The 15,363-nt window shown below is 42.7% G+C and overlaps 1 protein-coding gene across 1 annotated transcript; it reads left to right on the top strand.

Moving 5' to 3' along the window:
- The first annotated feature begins 306 nt into the window (after window positions 1-306).
- Window positions 307-14,994, top strand: LOC120315949 (zinc finger protein RFP-like). The gene is made up of 7 exons (XM_039361020.1): window positions 307-1,696; window positions 2,647-2,742; window positions 4,045-4,275; window positions 5,728-5,750; window positions 10,845-10,960; window positions 13,285-13,317; window positions 14,185-14,994. The coding sequence occupies exons 1-7, from the start codon at window positions 1,268-1,270 to the stop codon at window positions 14,694-14,696; spliced, it is 1,440 nt and encodes a 479-aa protein (XP_039216954.1). The 5' UTR covers window positions 307-1,267; the 3' UTR covers window positions 14,697-14,994.
- Window positions 14,995-15,363: the final 369 nt, after the last annotated feature.

The following is a 15,363-nucleotide window of genomic DNA, read 5'->3' as shown; positions in this document are numbered from 1 at the left end:
GGTTGAAAAGCCCTGGAGTAGAGAGTTGGTCTCTGACAGAAGGCCACCTGAAGAGATTAGAAGCATTTGAAATGTGGATTTACAGGCGGCTGTTACATATACGCTGGGTTGACAAGATCAGAAATAAGGATTGATAAGCTGTCTGGGAAAGCCAAGGGAAATCATCAAAACAATTAAAAAACGAAAATTAGAGTATTTTGGACATGTGATGCGACACCCAGAAAAATACGGCATACTCCATTTAATCCTCCAGAAAAAGATTGAAGGCAAACGAGGTCCAGGTAGAAGAACATCGTGGCTTCAAAATCTAAGGGACTGGTTTGGACAAAACTCAGCAGCACTTTTTCCTGCGGCTGCTGATAAAAAAAGGATCGCCAACATGATCGCCAACGTCTGATAACGGATATGGCACAAGAAGAAGAATTGGCAATGCTGAGAGCAGTCTCCCCCAGTTGCCCCTCCCAAATCTGAGGAAGGAATGAAGGAACCTAGAACTAAGGAAAAAATTGCCTAACAGTGAGAATAATTAATCAGTGGAACAGCTTGCCTTCAGAAGTTGTAGATGCTCCATCACTGGAGGCTTTTAGCAACAGACTGGACTGCCAATTGTCTGGAATGGCATAGGGTTTCCTGCTTGTGCAGGGGCGTGGACTAGAAGATCTCCAAGGTCCCTTCCATCTCTATTATTTTGTTGTTCTGTTCTGAATGCAATTTGCTAGTCTCTTCATCACCACCACCACCCCATCCCCATTTTCTAGCAGGCAGCTGGGATGGAGGACGGGAACGCAGCCGCCTAACTGGGTAGCAGCTTGACGTAGACCAAGCTCTTCCTCCGGGGGCTCGAACAGAGGGGTCAGCCCACCCCAGACCTCCGCAGCGCGGCTGCTTCATTGGCTCTGCAAGCCCTTCGCATCGGCCGTGCGGAGCTGAGGCGGGCGCTGCGAGTTTCCGTAAAGAGATGCTTTGCAGGCTTCAGGCCTTGTTCCAGACGCGCCTGACTGAACTCAGGGGGGGGGGGGCAACTGCAGCAGCTTGCGCCTTCTGCCACCTGGTGTCCCTCCCGCCCCAAATTCACCCCGATTTTGGAAATCAGGGTAAATAGACGGACTGACCAAGCCCCCTTCGGCGGCAGCACAGAGAAGGTGACGTTTCTCCGGCGGGCGGAGCGCGCAGATCAGAGCCATTCTTTCCATAGCTCTGTTCATCTGCAGCTAGAACTACCGGTACAGTTGATCCGAGACAAGGAGAGGGGGACCACTCGGTCGCCATGGAGAACCCGGTGGAAAGCCTGCACAAAGAAGCCACTTGCTCCGTGTGCCTGGAGTATTTCCGAGACCCGGTTTCCATTCCTTGCGGCCACAGCTTTTGCCGCGCCTGCATCACCCAGTGCTGGAAGGATCAGAGCACCAATTTCTCCTGCCCGCAATGCCGGGAAATTGCTCTGCAGAGGAATTTGAGACCCAACCGGGAGCTGGGAAACGTGGTGGAAATCACCAGGCGGCTGAGCTTGCACGCCTTGCAAGGCGCCGCCGGGCAAGAAGGAGAGGAGGGGAGGCCGCTATGCGAAAAGCATCAGGAGGCGCTGAAGCTCTTTTGCAGCGAAGAAGAAAGCCTCATTTGTTGTATCTGCAGAGAGGGGCGAGCCCACCGGAGTCACACGGTCTTCCCTATCGAAGAGGCCGCCCAGGACTACAAGGTATCAGGAAGCGCGCGCGCCCTCTGCCCCCGCACAAGGTTTGCGCGCGCCTGCTCTCCTTCCGGGCATCTCCAGGTCAGGTTTAAAATCCCTGGAGGCTGGGGGAGAGCAAAATCTTCCCCTGAACGCTGCTCCTATTTCACCTGCCTGCATCCTGCCTCGATCTTTTTAGCATGTGTAGAAGCCTGAAACAACTCATGTAATATTTTAACGGCTAGGTTTGCCACTTCCAGTGAAAAAAAATACTGATCTCTTTGTTAATTACAGATAAGAAATTACAGGTAGTCCTCGACCTACAACTGTTTAGTGACCGTTCAAAGTTACAGTGCACTGAAAAAAGTGACCTATGACTGTTTTTCGTACTTAACTACCATTGCAGCATCCCCATGGTCATATATCAAAATCTGGATGCTCAGCATCTGGCGTGTATTTACAATGGTTGCAATGTCGTGGGGTGATGTGATTTTGGGCTCAATTATGCTTGTAAGTCAAAGACTACCCATATATTTTAAATAAGAGGCCCCTCTAGGTATGGCTCAAGACAGGCTGGCATTTTAGATTTCCCTTGCAAAGAAAGATGTGTCATAACCCCACTTCATTCAGTGCAACATTCAGGTATTGTCCAGTGTTGCTTTTTCAGATAACCCCACCTTTTTGCCCTTGACATTTCTTTCAAGCTGCTTCTCGAAGTTGTAGAAATCTTTCCCATGCTCAACCACCTAATTCCTGATGTGATGCACAATCACAACCCTATCACGAGTGATAATTCCTGATGTGATGCACAATCACAACCCTATCACGAGTGATTATCTGTGGTCTCTGAGCCACCTATTAACCAAGTTCTACTTTGCATAGCATTTTCAGCCAGGTACTGCTAGGTACAAATCTGAGGAGGAAAGGGGACAATTAATTATAACTAAATATTTAAAATTCAGATTCTCTTTCTTTAGAAAGAAATTGAATGCCGTCTGCAGAAACTGAAGGAAGAACTCGAGAGACTTCTTCGACTAAAAATGGCTGGAGAGGTTAGACATCAGGAATCTCTGGTTAGTATATAGATTGTTGTCAGATTTCAGGGGCTTGCTGGATGCTTAAATTCTCCCCTCCCTCCTCCCCAAATGCTCTTTCTCTACTCTGTTACTCCCTCCCCCACCCCAGAAGTTTGTTGTTCTGTTTATGTAACACCAGGTTTCCTTTCCCTTGAATTCTTTATATTTTGGAAAGTACAGTTTGATGGAAAGACACTAATTCCCACAATGGAAGAATAACAATAACAGAGTTGGAAGGGACCTTGGAGGTCTTCTAGTCCAACCCATTGCTCAAGCAAGAAACTCTATGCCAGTGGTGGCGAACTTATGGCGCCATCACCCCAACCCCGCCTCCTCCCATGGCCCCCTCCTCACCAGAAGCCCCCCTAGAGGAGAGTTGCCCCCGGGTGTGGCCCATGTGGAACAGCGCAGCCAAGGACATGGCAGCCAGGCAGCGGGGACAAGACTCTGCCCTTGCACCCCGTCACGTGCAGATGATGCTGCGGGGCGTGGGCAGAGGGCATGGCCACCATGGTGCTGCTGGGCCACCTGCGGCAGGCTGTGGAGGCGGTGGATGGCCCACGGGGCGGGGACGATGTGGGGGGGGTGTGGGGGTTTGGGCACTCAGTCTCTAAAAGGTTCGCCATCACTGCTCTATACTATTTTAGACAAATGATTGTCCAATCTCTTATTAAAAACCTCCAGTGTTGGAGTACCCAGAACTTCTGAGTGGATGGAAAGAGTGGATGGAAAGGGTGGCAGAGTTAGCAAAGATGGTGAAATTTACTTTTAATTAATGAAAAGAATTTAATCGAGTTTTGTTTCTACTCGGAAACCACTTTTGGACTTTTTGCTTGAAACTGTAAAAAAGTAAAACTTGGATTTTAGGTTTTGTAAATAAAGAAATGGCTTGAAGTACCATGAAATATAAAGCAAAAGTTTAAAGTTACATATTTTTGTAATCTCCTGCACCAAAGAAAATTGGAAGTCGTTATCATTTGCTTCTCTCTTTGCACTTTTTTCCTTTCCCACCGTTTTTTTAACTTTTCTTTCTTCTATATTTTTATCTTATAATGAAACTTAAGAAAACATTTAAAAAGAAAACAGTACACTTCTTGGAGTTTTGGGCTGTCTCTCATCCTGACTGTGACCTGGCCTGATTAGCTGCTTTGCCCATCTTGACAAGCTGGGTTCAAGGCCCAATAACTCAGATCCTTGCCTCTTATTTTAGGAAATTGCATCTGGACATCCAGTGACTGCTTATCTTCTGAAAACCTTTCCCTGCCCTTTTCTCATATCCATCTCCCTATTAAACTACAGAATCAAACAGACACCGAGAGGCAAAAGGTGGTGATGGAATTTGAGCAAATGCACCACTTTTTGGATGAACAGGAGAAGCTTCTGCTGGCTCAGCTGAAGGAGATGGAAAGGGAGATTGTCAAGCATCAGAAAATATATGACACGAAGGTTTCTGATGAAATTGTTGCTCTTACTATCCTGATTGATGAGATAGAAGAGAAGCTGGAGCAGCCAGACAGTGAATTCCTTCAGGTGAGAGGGGTAGGCTTCAGAAGGGAACCTTGAAAAAAAGGTGTGCCAGATACATTGTGATGAAGCCTTACGTAGCTGTCCTGTGTGACGGGGTGGACCCTCTTCACTGGAGGTGTTAAAACAGGCAGGACGGCCATCTGTCAGAGATACTGTAATTGCAGATTCCTGCACTGGGATTGGGTTTTGACTAGATCAGAGGTAGGCAACCTTGGCTCTTTTATGACTCGTGGACTTCAACTCCCAGAATTCCTGAGCCAGCATGGCTGAGCTTGGAAACCTCTCCCTTTCCCCTCAGCATGGCTGGCTCAGGAATTCTGGGAGTTGAAGTCCACGAGTCATAAAAGAGCCAAGGTTGCCTATCCCTGGACTAGATGATTTCAAGCTCCCTTTCAATCTATATGTTCGACGATTCTATTATATAAAGAAGTAAATAGAGAATTCCATTGGAAGGAATGGTTTTTGATTTGAAGGGGTTATTTCTCAGTTCCTACAGAAAAGTCCACAAAGAGAAATACTTTTGGAAATTAAAAAAAAATCTATATTCTAAAAGCACAGACAGAAATAGGCACCTGCGTGACTATCCTGTCTCCTACCTAACCCACCCAAATCTCTAAGCAACAGAAGTCGAATCTCATTCTGTCTTGACTACCATTTTGTATGCAGTGCTTTTTACCCCAAATCCTCATAAAGCATTTTTTACAAAAAAAATCTGCTAATAACCCGAAAGCAAAAGCTTTTAATCCTTTGTGTTTGTTTATTATTAGTATATCTGTGTTCTTGGAGAGAATAAGTTACAGAAACCCTGCTGTGTGACTCATTGCTAGTATTTCAGATCAGAAATGGAACTGGGGATTGTTTTGATTTCAAAAATTCCCCTATCTTTACTTAACAATCAATGTCAGTCCATTGCAGATAATCTCTGGTGAAACCTCTTTTTGTGCATGCACGTTGCTTGGATGTTTAAATGTGTAACATCAATAATGTCGAATGAAAAAAGTTAGAACATGACTGTTGTTGAGACTAACTTTTGATGTTTCACCTCATCCTTCCTTCCTGACCCACAAAGCAGTATAATATTTTGTATTGATGTGTTGTTGGGAGTTCAAAATTGTATGCATTTAACATTTCATACCATCTGAGAACATACTACAGAAATAGCGAACAATATTGTTAGATGTACTTTTTGCTAAAATTTGCTCTACAAGTCCCCCCATGATCACCAACCTTAGAACTGTGTATTATCCTATGCTTTCATTCCGATTCATTCATTTTTCCACGGGGGTCCTTTTCCTTATAATGATTAGAGGACAACCTAAAAGCGGTTGCATCAGTTTCTCAAATATACTTTCTCTGTTCTTCAGATATAGTGGCTCTAATGAGAATCAACTGTTATATTCATTGTCATGCAGAGTTCCTGTCTTTCTCTCCCCACCCACACTTCTCTTTCTCTAGGATATCAGAAGCACATTGTGCAGGTATGTGGCTTCACACTCGCAACTAGAGGCACATTTTCCTCAAAGGTGCCCTTGCTTTTTGGGGGGCAGATAGTTTGCCTTTGAAAGCTTTTGGCTTCTGCATTAGACGTTGACCTATACCAAGGGACTTCAAACTTGGCCCTTTTTATGACTTGTGGACTTCAAGTCCCAGAATTTCTCAGCCAGGCATGCTGGCTGAGGAATTCTGGGACTTGAAGTCCACAAGTCATAAAAGGGCCAAGTTTGAAGACCCATGACCTATACAAAGGCTGTTCTTTACAGGCATGGTCATAGGCATGGTCCTTGACCAGCAGAAATCTAGCCTGCCCCCCCCCCCAAAAAATCTGCCTCAGTGATGTGGTTGGTGGCTGTTTCTGCCTTTAAAGAGTTTTCATGTGGGACAATTTAAGGCAGGGGTTCTCAAACTTGACAACTTTAAGACTTGTGGACTTCAACTCCCAGAGGCTGAGGAATTCTGGGAGTTGAAGTCCACAAGTCTTAAAGTTGCCAAGGTTGAGAACCCCTGATTTAAGGGAAAGTGGTTGGTGAATTGTCCTGGTTTTATTTCCCCTCCCATGAAGTGTCCTTAGCCAGCAGGAAAATCAGCCACTGTATTCTTAACATGTGATGAGTGGGCTTGGACAGATTCCTGGGATAGAAGATTTAGCTGCTTTTCAAGCTTGCTGAGTGATAGGCCATTGCAGTAGATTTTCTCTACATATGTATCCTATCACTTTCAGCTATTTCTGGTAGGGCACTAAACCAGTGTCTCCAAAATTGTCTGTCTGATAGGTTGCACATGCACTGCGGGGGAGTGAATTTCTATTTTGCCATAAGCTCCTCCCCTTTCTACATGACCTGATACCCAGGTTATTGCTTGGATAATGGCTTAACTGTCTTCTAGAAGAGCTCTAGACCCATATTCAAAAGTAACCCACTAACAGGTCACGGGACAAACAGAGGGATGTGGGGAACATCAAGAGAGAGTAGCCTCTCACTTTGATCTATGCCGTGTGTTGTGCATGCAGCCTGTCCGTCTGTCAGGGGAAGCAGGAGGGTGCAATCAGTAAGGAGTGCAAAGGGAAGGGAGGTTGGTACCTGATTGTGGCCAGCAGCCCCTGTGTCTGTGACCTGTTGCTCAAGCTGAAGGCAGAAGTCTTGTGACAATTTCACCCCACCAGTGTCCCAAGTTAATAAGTGCCACAAAGTGCAGCAAGAGACTGTATACCATCAGCCCTCTGAAGTAGGCCATGGAGCTCTCCCTGCCACACAAACCTGTGTGCAATCCCTTATCAGCAGAAGTAGTAGAAAACCTGTAACACATTCATTTGGGACAAAACCAGCTGGTAGAAATCCTTTTCCTTTAAATTAACCAATAGGCTAGTCCATTTTTTAAACACAACTTTAGTACTCTTGCAAAAATCAGTAATCTTTAAAACAGTCTAGAACTCTTCCAGGGAAACACAGTATTATAATGTAAGAGGTCTCTGTAAAGTCCAGTCAGGCAGTAAGGGAGCAGATGCCTCTGTGGCTTCTGCCCTTTTCTACACTGTGGCCCAAAGGTCCATGAAGAACAGTGGCCAGATATGTCTGCAGCAGCCTAGAATGGCCAAGAGGAGCTAGGCAGATCCCACCTCATGATAACCATCACCAACATAATCAGTGAAGCATTGGACGCTATTGCTATAGCAAATCTTATATTGGAAAGAGGAAAACTAAAATGAGAACAGTTAGATAGGATATCAGCTGCCTTCACGGTGGACTGAGATGAGATGGAAGGCAGCATTGTTAGGATATGTTCTGAAAAACGGGTTAGCGAAGCATCTTGGTGCAGAGACATGAAGATGGGTCCTTCTTGTCAGTTCTGACTACTGTAACTAGGTAGAGATTCTGTTGATCAGCCACAAGTGTTTTAAGAACAGAGTCTAGAACAGGGGTAGGCAACCTTGGCTCTTTTATGACTCATGGTGCTGGCTCAGGAATTCTGGGAGTTGAAGTCCATGAGTCATAAAAGAGCCAAGGTTGCCTATCCTTGGTCTAGAATAACCTGGGGGTTTGAGCTTTCAAAGCACAAGTTCTATCTCTGGAGTCGCCACTTTTGAATTTGCTATGGCTATCCTATTTTGCTTCTTTTCCGGGGTTCACCCAGGTCTGCTAACTCCACTGAAGGATGTCTCTAAGCTTCTCATGCTGCACAAGAGGAAGCTTTTCTTACAATAACGTGGGAAAAAAGATAACCAGAAATTGGGAGGTAGATAACCAGGATGGCATTTCAGAGAACTCTTGTCAAACATTTCTAGTTGCTATACAGTACTTGGGCATAGATGGGCAAATTTTGGAGAGAGGGAAGTTTTGCTGGTCATTTTGAGAGCCTGTCCACACAGTTCTAATCAACGTCCTAACAATCCTAATTAAGACTACAATTATATTTCATACTAATAGCAGTGTATATGCCACCATTTGGACACAAAGTAAAAATAGGTGAAAAGTAGGACACCTAGGAAACAAGGGAGGACCATGTGTTCACTAATAAATATTCACTAATAAATTTTCTAGATACAAAATGATGCATTGAGCCATGAAGAAATACAATGCCACAGATGAAAGACACATGAAAAAGGGCATGTTATTTAGATTAACTGAGAAAAACACCAATTCTACCCACAGCAACTTTAAATGTTATTATGATGGATAATCAGGAAGAAGAGTCCCTATTGTTTGGAATATTTTTTTCCCTTTAAGTGGTAGCACTACAGAGACAAAGTCTGCCTCTTTCAAAATATAGTAGTGTCAGTTTCTACTTTGTGCCAAAATATAGAAGAACAGCATAGCATGAGATAGGAAGTTATTAGTTGAAAGACATAGAAATTATTTACTGTTCCTTTTCATGGTGCAATGGTTAAAATGCCAGTCTAGAGACCAGGAGACTGGGATTTCTAGTCCCGCCTTAGGCATGAAAGTCAGCTGGGTGACATTGGACCAGTCTTTCTTTCTCAGATCAATCCCCCTCATAGGGATTTTTTTGTGAGGTAAATAAGGGGGGGAAAAGTATTGTGCATGTTCACTGCCTTGAGTTACTTATAAAGTAATAAAGATGGGATAAAAATCTAGTAAATAAAGTAAGTAAACAAACCAACAAATAAATAAGCTACAGCCCACACTGGGCAAAGATATGGCACTTTCTTAGGCCTTAGATGGCAGCTCATACTTGCAAACAAACTACTATTCTGCCTGAAGCATCTTTTCACAGACAAACAGAAATAGCAGGAAGATGGCATCAACTTGGGAACTAGATCCAAATGTCTACTTTGCACCCATATTTATATCAATAGCACCATCACTAGCCCCAAATAACTTTAAAGACAGGATTAGGGGTACTGTCACATGCTCTTTCTATTTGATAAGTATCATCATCTATATAGAATAAACAGGCCAGATTGTGCAAAAGAATGAATAAAATGCATGTTTGACTCTGGTGTACAAACCAGTGCAAAACTATAGCAGTGCATTTTAACCTCCCAGAACTCTTCTGAAACAAACTCCATCAGCATAATTGAGTAGGAGATTATGGGTCACATATATCAAAAACTTTCAGGCAATCTCAAATCTTAACATATACAATTGATTTGTAACCCATTTCAGTAGTCAATAAGGTACTTGCAACCTGCATTTGCATAACAACACTGTCTTCTTTCTTCCCTCTCCCTAATTTAAATCCATATTAATTTAGTTAAGTGTTTCTCAACCTTGGCAACTTTTAAGATGTATGGACTGCAATTCCCAGAATTCCTCACACATTTTAAAGTTACGGGTGAGAAACACTGATTTAGCCACTCCATCCAATTGATGAAGTGAGTTGCATTCATGAAAGCTTATGCCTTTTAATAAATCATACTAGTCTGAAAAGGTGCTGCCAGACTCCTGATTTGGGTTTTTTTTAAAAAAGTAACGGAGTATTTTGCCCTTGTGCAACGAAAAATGAAAAAAAAAACAGAGCCTAACTAATTGGTAAAAACTATAAATAATAGTCGAATCCAACAACAGTTTGCCCGGATCTATATAGTGCCTCAAAATTCTACTGTTGTAAAACCAGCTTCAATAATGCATTGAATCTAGATTTATAAATACTCTATTTACAACCAGTTGCTTAGTAACTGTAGAAAGATGCGATGGATCCCCCAAAAGCTATTTATGATCCGATTTTGGAGTTACAATGGCTGCATACCCCATCCCCTGCAGTCGTATGATTGCATTGGGCGTTTGGCTACTGGTTCATCTTTATGGCTGTTTGCAGCTTCCTGTAGTCATGTGACTGTTTTTTGACTGTTTTTGCCAATTTCTGGTGTTTATTTCTGGTTTCTGGGAAATAATGCCCATTGGGTAAAATAGATTTGCTTAATGACCACCAAACCCCCCCCCCCAAATCAGACCCAGTCACATGATGCCTCAACTTACAATCACAACAACTTATGACCATAATTTAAAGCTTAATTATGGTTGTAACTTGAGGACTACCTGTAGTAGTGCCTTAATAAATTCAATAAATAAATAAATGCACTGCCTTTACTACTGGGACTCCCATTAACCATGATTAACCCACCATACCAAGTCAATGTGTCAAAAATTTGGGTTAGGGGGGAAACTGCTTGAAAAAGGTAGCATATAAATCTTTAAATACTCTAGATCCAAGCCAGTGATAGGATGGTAAAAAAAAAAAAAATAGAGAGCAAACGGTACATTGATATGGACATCAATTTAATTTATAGTCAGTCCAATTCCTTGGATCTAGACTGCTGGTCATCCCCCCAAAAAGTATCGATGATGTTGATATACAGCATCTGTTAATAAGATGGGGCAGTTCATTTATTATAACTTGGTTCACAGGTTTGTAGATCCTGTAGGGTTGCAAAAGAAAAGACCGTCATTAGAATATTAGAATATTAATACTGCTAGTAAAGCAGCTCGACTCACTTCAGAAAAATTTCTCTTTTTCTAAACAAGAGTCATGCAACCTTTACTGACAATATTAACCATCTTAATCTCCACAAACATCAGCACCACGAGGGAAAAATGATCTGATCCTTCTCTTTCTAGGTTTGATAAGGAGCCCTTCCAAGTCCCAGAAGGGATGCCACTCAAGATGGAAAAGAGACTAGAAGAGTTCTCGGAGAAAAATACGGTGCTTGCAGAAATGCTGAAGAATCTCAAAGGTACAAAAATTCTGCTATATCAGTGATGGTGAACCTTTTAGAGACCGAGTGCCCAAAAACTGGCCCTGCCCCCGCTCCACCCCCTGACCCATCCCCACCCTGCTGCCTGCAGGGCCACTCACCACCTCCAGGGCTTGCCGCAGATCGCCCAGGCAGCCCAGCAGCACCATGGTGGCCACGCCCTCTGCCCCCACCTCACAGCATCAACTATGCGTGATGGGGTGTGAGGGCAGAATCTTGTCTACGTTGCCTGGCTGCCATGTCCTTGGCTGCGCTACTCCGCACGAGCCACACTCGGGGGCAACTCTCCTCCAGGGGGGCTGCTGGTGAGGAGGGGGTCACGGGAGGAGGCAAGGCTGGGGCAACAGCATGTGTGCCCACAGAGAGGGCTCCGAGTGCCGCCTCTGGCACATGTGCCATAGGTTCGTCACCACTGTGCTATATGAATTACGATTATACTCAGCAGCAAAACAATGTTACATATGTAGGATTCCCCCAACCAGCTGGCTTTACTTTTTTTAGGATTCTCTATGATGTTTCCTCCAGTTTTTCTACCTTTTCCTCTGCTACCTTCAGATAGCTATAGGTCCGTGGTGGCAAACCTATGGCACACGTGCCACAGGTGGCACACAGAGCCCTGTCTGTGGGCACACGCGCCCTCACTCCAGTCCTAGGCCTTCAGCTGGATTTTATAAAACCTTTTTGCTTTAGGTCTCCGCTGCCATGTGCAAAAAAAAAAAAAAAGTTCAATCAATCAATCAATTTCAACTTCTTGCGGGAAAAAAAAAAGATCTCGCAAAGTTGGAATTGATTGATTGAACTTTTTAGTCCTACCCAGTCTGCCGTTACCACCGTAGCCACGCCCACCCAATGGGCCATGTCTACCCAATTGGCCACACCCAGCCAATGGGCCACACCCACCCGCCACCCGACGATACATAAGTAAGTTTTTTGTTGCAGTTTGGGCACTCAGTCTCTAAAAGGTTCGCCATCATTGCTATAGGTAATGCTTGGCTTACAAACATTTGTTTAGTGACCGTTCAAATTTACAATAGCATTGAAAAAAGTGGCGTATGACTGATTTTCACACTTAACCACCGTTGCAGCATCCCCAGGGTCACATGATCAAAATTTGAATGCTTGGCAACTGGTTCATAGTTATGACAGTTGCAGCATCCTGGGATCATATGATCACCTTTTGCGACCTTCTGACAAGCAAAATCAATGGGGAAGCCAGATTCATTTAGCAACCATGTTACTACAGTAACTTAACAACTGTCCTACTTCACTAAACAACTGTGAGAAGAAAGGTCATAAAATGGGACAAATATCACTTAACAACTGTTTCCCTTGGGAACAGAAATGTTGGGCTCAATTGTGGTCATAAGTCAAGGACTACATGTAAGTAGGCATTCAGGGTTCTCTGGTCAAACTCTGACTTCACTGGGTTGTTCCAACAACAGGGAGGGGAGTCGAGCTTCAGACTTCTTTTGAAAGTATTACAAAATGCTCAAACAAAACAGTATATTTATTTTTCTCTAGAGCTTCCTGGTGAATGATAATAAGAATCTATGACATATTTGGATTTTATTCATTTCTTTCCATGCAATTTCCTGGTATTACTGCCAATTTCTTTCTGGTTAGAAATGACCTTGTATGTGTAATTTCTATTTATAAACCTTTTAGGTTTCTACAGTGATTTACATTTTTTTTTCTTTTGACTTATTATCCTGGAAATTAGTCTTCAAGAAGCACTCTAAAAATCTGTGATCTTAATTTGAATAAATATTATAAATGTGTTTAATGTTAAATCAATATTGCCACTTGCAAAATAGATGTATCAGTTAAATCAATTAAAAAAATAATTTAATATTTTTAAAAATACCACCATTATCACAAATTACCCAAATCTCTGAACAGTATTTTTGGGAATATATAGTTTCCCTCAAATCAAGCTCATCACAGAGTGATAGATTTGTTTTTTTTTTCTTGGTAGAAATATGAAAGTGGTTTAGCACTGCCTTTTTCTAGGATATCTTTTTCAACTTCCTGGCATAGTCTATAACCTGGGATTTCTGTTAGTCTTCTGTTGACATACTGCCCCTGTTTAAAGATCAGCCAAAGTCAACTAAGTTTTAGTACAATAAAACAGTATAGGTTTTTTTTCCTGGAAAAATTTGCTCTTCAATACTACCAAAATGGAATGTCTTCAGTCATTCATTGCAAGCACGTGGGACTTTGTGCTCAAATCCTAACATTTTAGTCATTTTTAAAATTAACAGCTTCTTCAAAATGAAATGCCCCCTTTATCTCTTTTTTTTTAGACACTTTGCCCTCAGAACTAGGAACCGAATGGGGTAAGTAAGTGACATTTGAAATAAAGTTTGTTTATGTTTCTTTGGCTCTGCAAGAAAATGATGGCTATTGGTTACAGAAAGATTTGACGTGTTAGCTACTTTAATGCAGCAGATTAAGCCTGATGCTTTTACTTTTGATTTTAAATTCTCAACATTCTGTCCAGGTGAATATTGCATGAACCTGGATGTGCTGTAGGTTTACCTTCAATACAGGGAATCCAAGATCAGTCACAGGTATTTAGCTGCTGTTATCTAATGGGATTACTGTATTTTCCGGCGTATAAGACGACTTTCTAAAGCATGCAAATCGGCGCTGAAGTTGGGGGTCGTCCTATATGCCGAGTCGTCTTATACGCTAGAAATTATGGTATTTTCCGGCGTATAAGATGACTTTCTAGGCATGCAAATCGGCGCCGAAGTCGGGGGTCATCTTATACACCGAGTCGTCCTATACGCCATAAAATATGGTATTTGCATTATTATTGTTTTGATAAAACAAGTGCTTATAAAAGGCTAAACTGGAATATGATAACTGGAATTAAATAAAATCTAAAAACAGGACCTGGATATGTATAACTAAAATGTTATTGATAAATGTATAGATTGACTGAACTTTAGCTAGAAATGTACTAATATGAATGTGATATAATACCTAAGGGAAATAGAGAGGGAACATTTATTGCTGTAAACTGAGATATCTATGTATCACTCTGTTATTGGATTATTGATTACCCTATCACCACGCTGCTTCCTAATTACCTGGTTGTTAAAATTTGAAAAGTTAATAAAATGTGTTAAAAACAAACAAACAAACAAGTGCTTTCATTTCAATGGTCTCATTCATCCTTCCCCTCTTTCTCCCTGCAGTTAACATAACCCTTGACAAAGACACAGCAAACCCCCAAGTCATAATTTCTGAGGATCGAAAAAGTGCAAGATGGGATGTGACTCGGACTGATGTGCCACATAACCCTAAGCGATTCAAGTCCTCTTGTTGTGTGCTGGGTTGTGAAGGATTCACATCTGGGAGACACTATTGGGAAGTCAATGTGGAAGATGGAGGCATCTGGGCGATAGGAGTAGCCAGGGGCTCTGTGAGGAGGAAGATAGAACTTAAACTCACCCCAGAGGAAGGGATTTGGGCCTTGCAAGGAGATTTTGGCCAATACCAGGCTCTCACCTCACCTGTCACTGCTCTGCCGCTCCTTTGTACTCCCAGGAGGATTAGAGTATTTCTGGACTATGAAAGGGGACAAGTAGAATTCTTCAATGCCGACTCAAAAGATTCCATCTTCCTTTTTCCCTCAGCATCATTTGCTGGCGAGAGGATTTTCCCCTTTTTTAAGGTGTTGCTTGCCCAGCTGACGCTGGATGGCTGAAGAGCTTCCTTTGAGGAAGATGCACCTGCATTGTATCAAGTCTGAATTTAAGAGGAATTTAAAAGAAGAATTATGCATGTTGAATGGAGTTCTGGTCTGCATTAATAGTTGCAAGTACTAAAAAGTGGAAGTGGTTCTCCAGATGTAATTAAGTGTAGATCAGTGAGATGACTTATTGCAATGGTTCTCAACCTTTTTAATGCCGCGACCCCCAACCGGTCGTAAGTCGAGGACTACTCAACTGGTGCAGCACCATTTGCAGAATGGGACTTTTGGCGGGCTCAGCAGGGCAGAGACAGCCTGGACAATTCCTATTGGCTTTTGAAAGCCAATAGAATTAGACTCTATTCAAGAGAGTCTATTCTATTGGCTTTCAAAAGCCAATAGAATAAAAGGGAGTAGCACAGCTAAGGAAAAGGGGAAAAAAATGGCGGACTGCGTTGTTTGGCGACCCCCGTGAAATGGTCGTTCGACCCCAAATGGGGTCCCGACCCACAGGTTGAGAACCACTGACTTATTGTGTATATGACACTGAACGTGGATGATGTCTGCACTGTAATCTAGGAAGTGAATTAGAATAACTGATTTTAATTATATGGTAGCCTGTAAAGTTGTGTAGTCTTGTCCCTTCATCTGTTCCTTGTTGTAATAGGTCTTTATCATTTTG

The sequence above is a fragment of the Crotalus tigris genome, unplaced genomic scaffold, assembly GCF_016545835.1.
Source record: "Crotalus tigris isolate CLP2741 ecotype Arizona unplaced genomic scaffold, ASM1654583v1 scf7180000019189.1338056, whole genome shotgun sequence".
Taxonomy (NCBI): domain Eukaryota; kingdom Metazoa; phylum Chordata; class Lepidosauria; order Squamata; family Viperidae; genus Crotalus; species Crotalus tigris.
This window is presented reverse-complemented; position numbering and strand designations above follow the sequence as displayed.

What these genes read in the sequence shown, in the direction of transcription:
- LOC120315949 (XM_039361020.1), top strand. Translation starts at nt 1,268, where the DNA reads ATGGAGAACCCGGTGGAAAGCCTGCACAAAGAAGCCACTTGCTCCGTG. An exon ending in AGGCCGCCCAGGACTACAAG is followed by an intron (nt 1,697 to 2,646) that starts GTATCAGGAAGC and finishes CTCTTTCTTTAG; the next exon opens with AAAGAAATTGAATGCCGTCT. An exon ending in CAGACAGTGAATTCCTTCAG is followed by an intron (nt 4,276 to 5,727) that starts GTGAGAGGGGTA and finishes CTCTTTCTCTAG; the next exon opens with GATATCAGAAGCACATTGTG.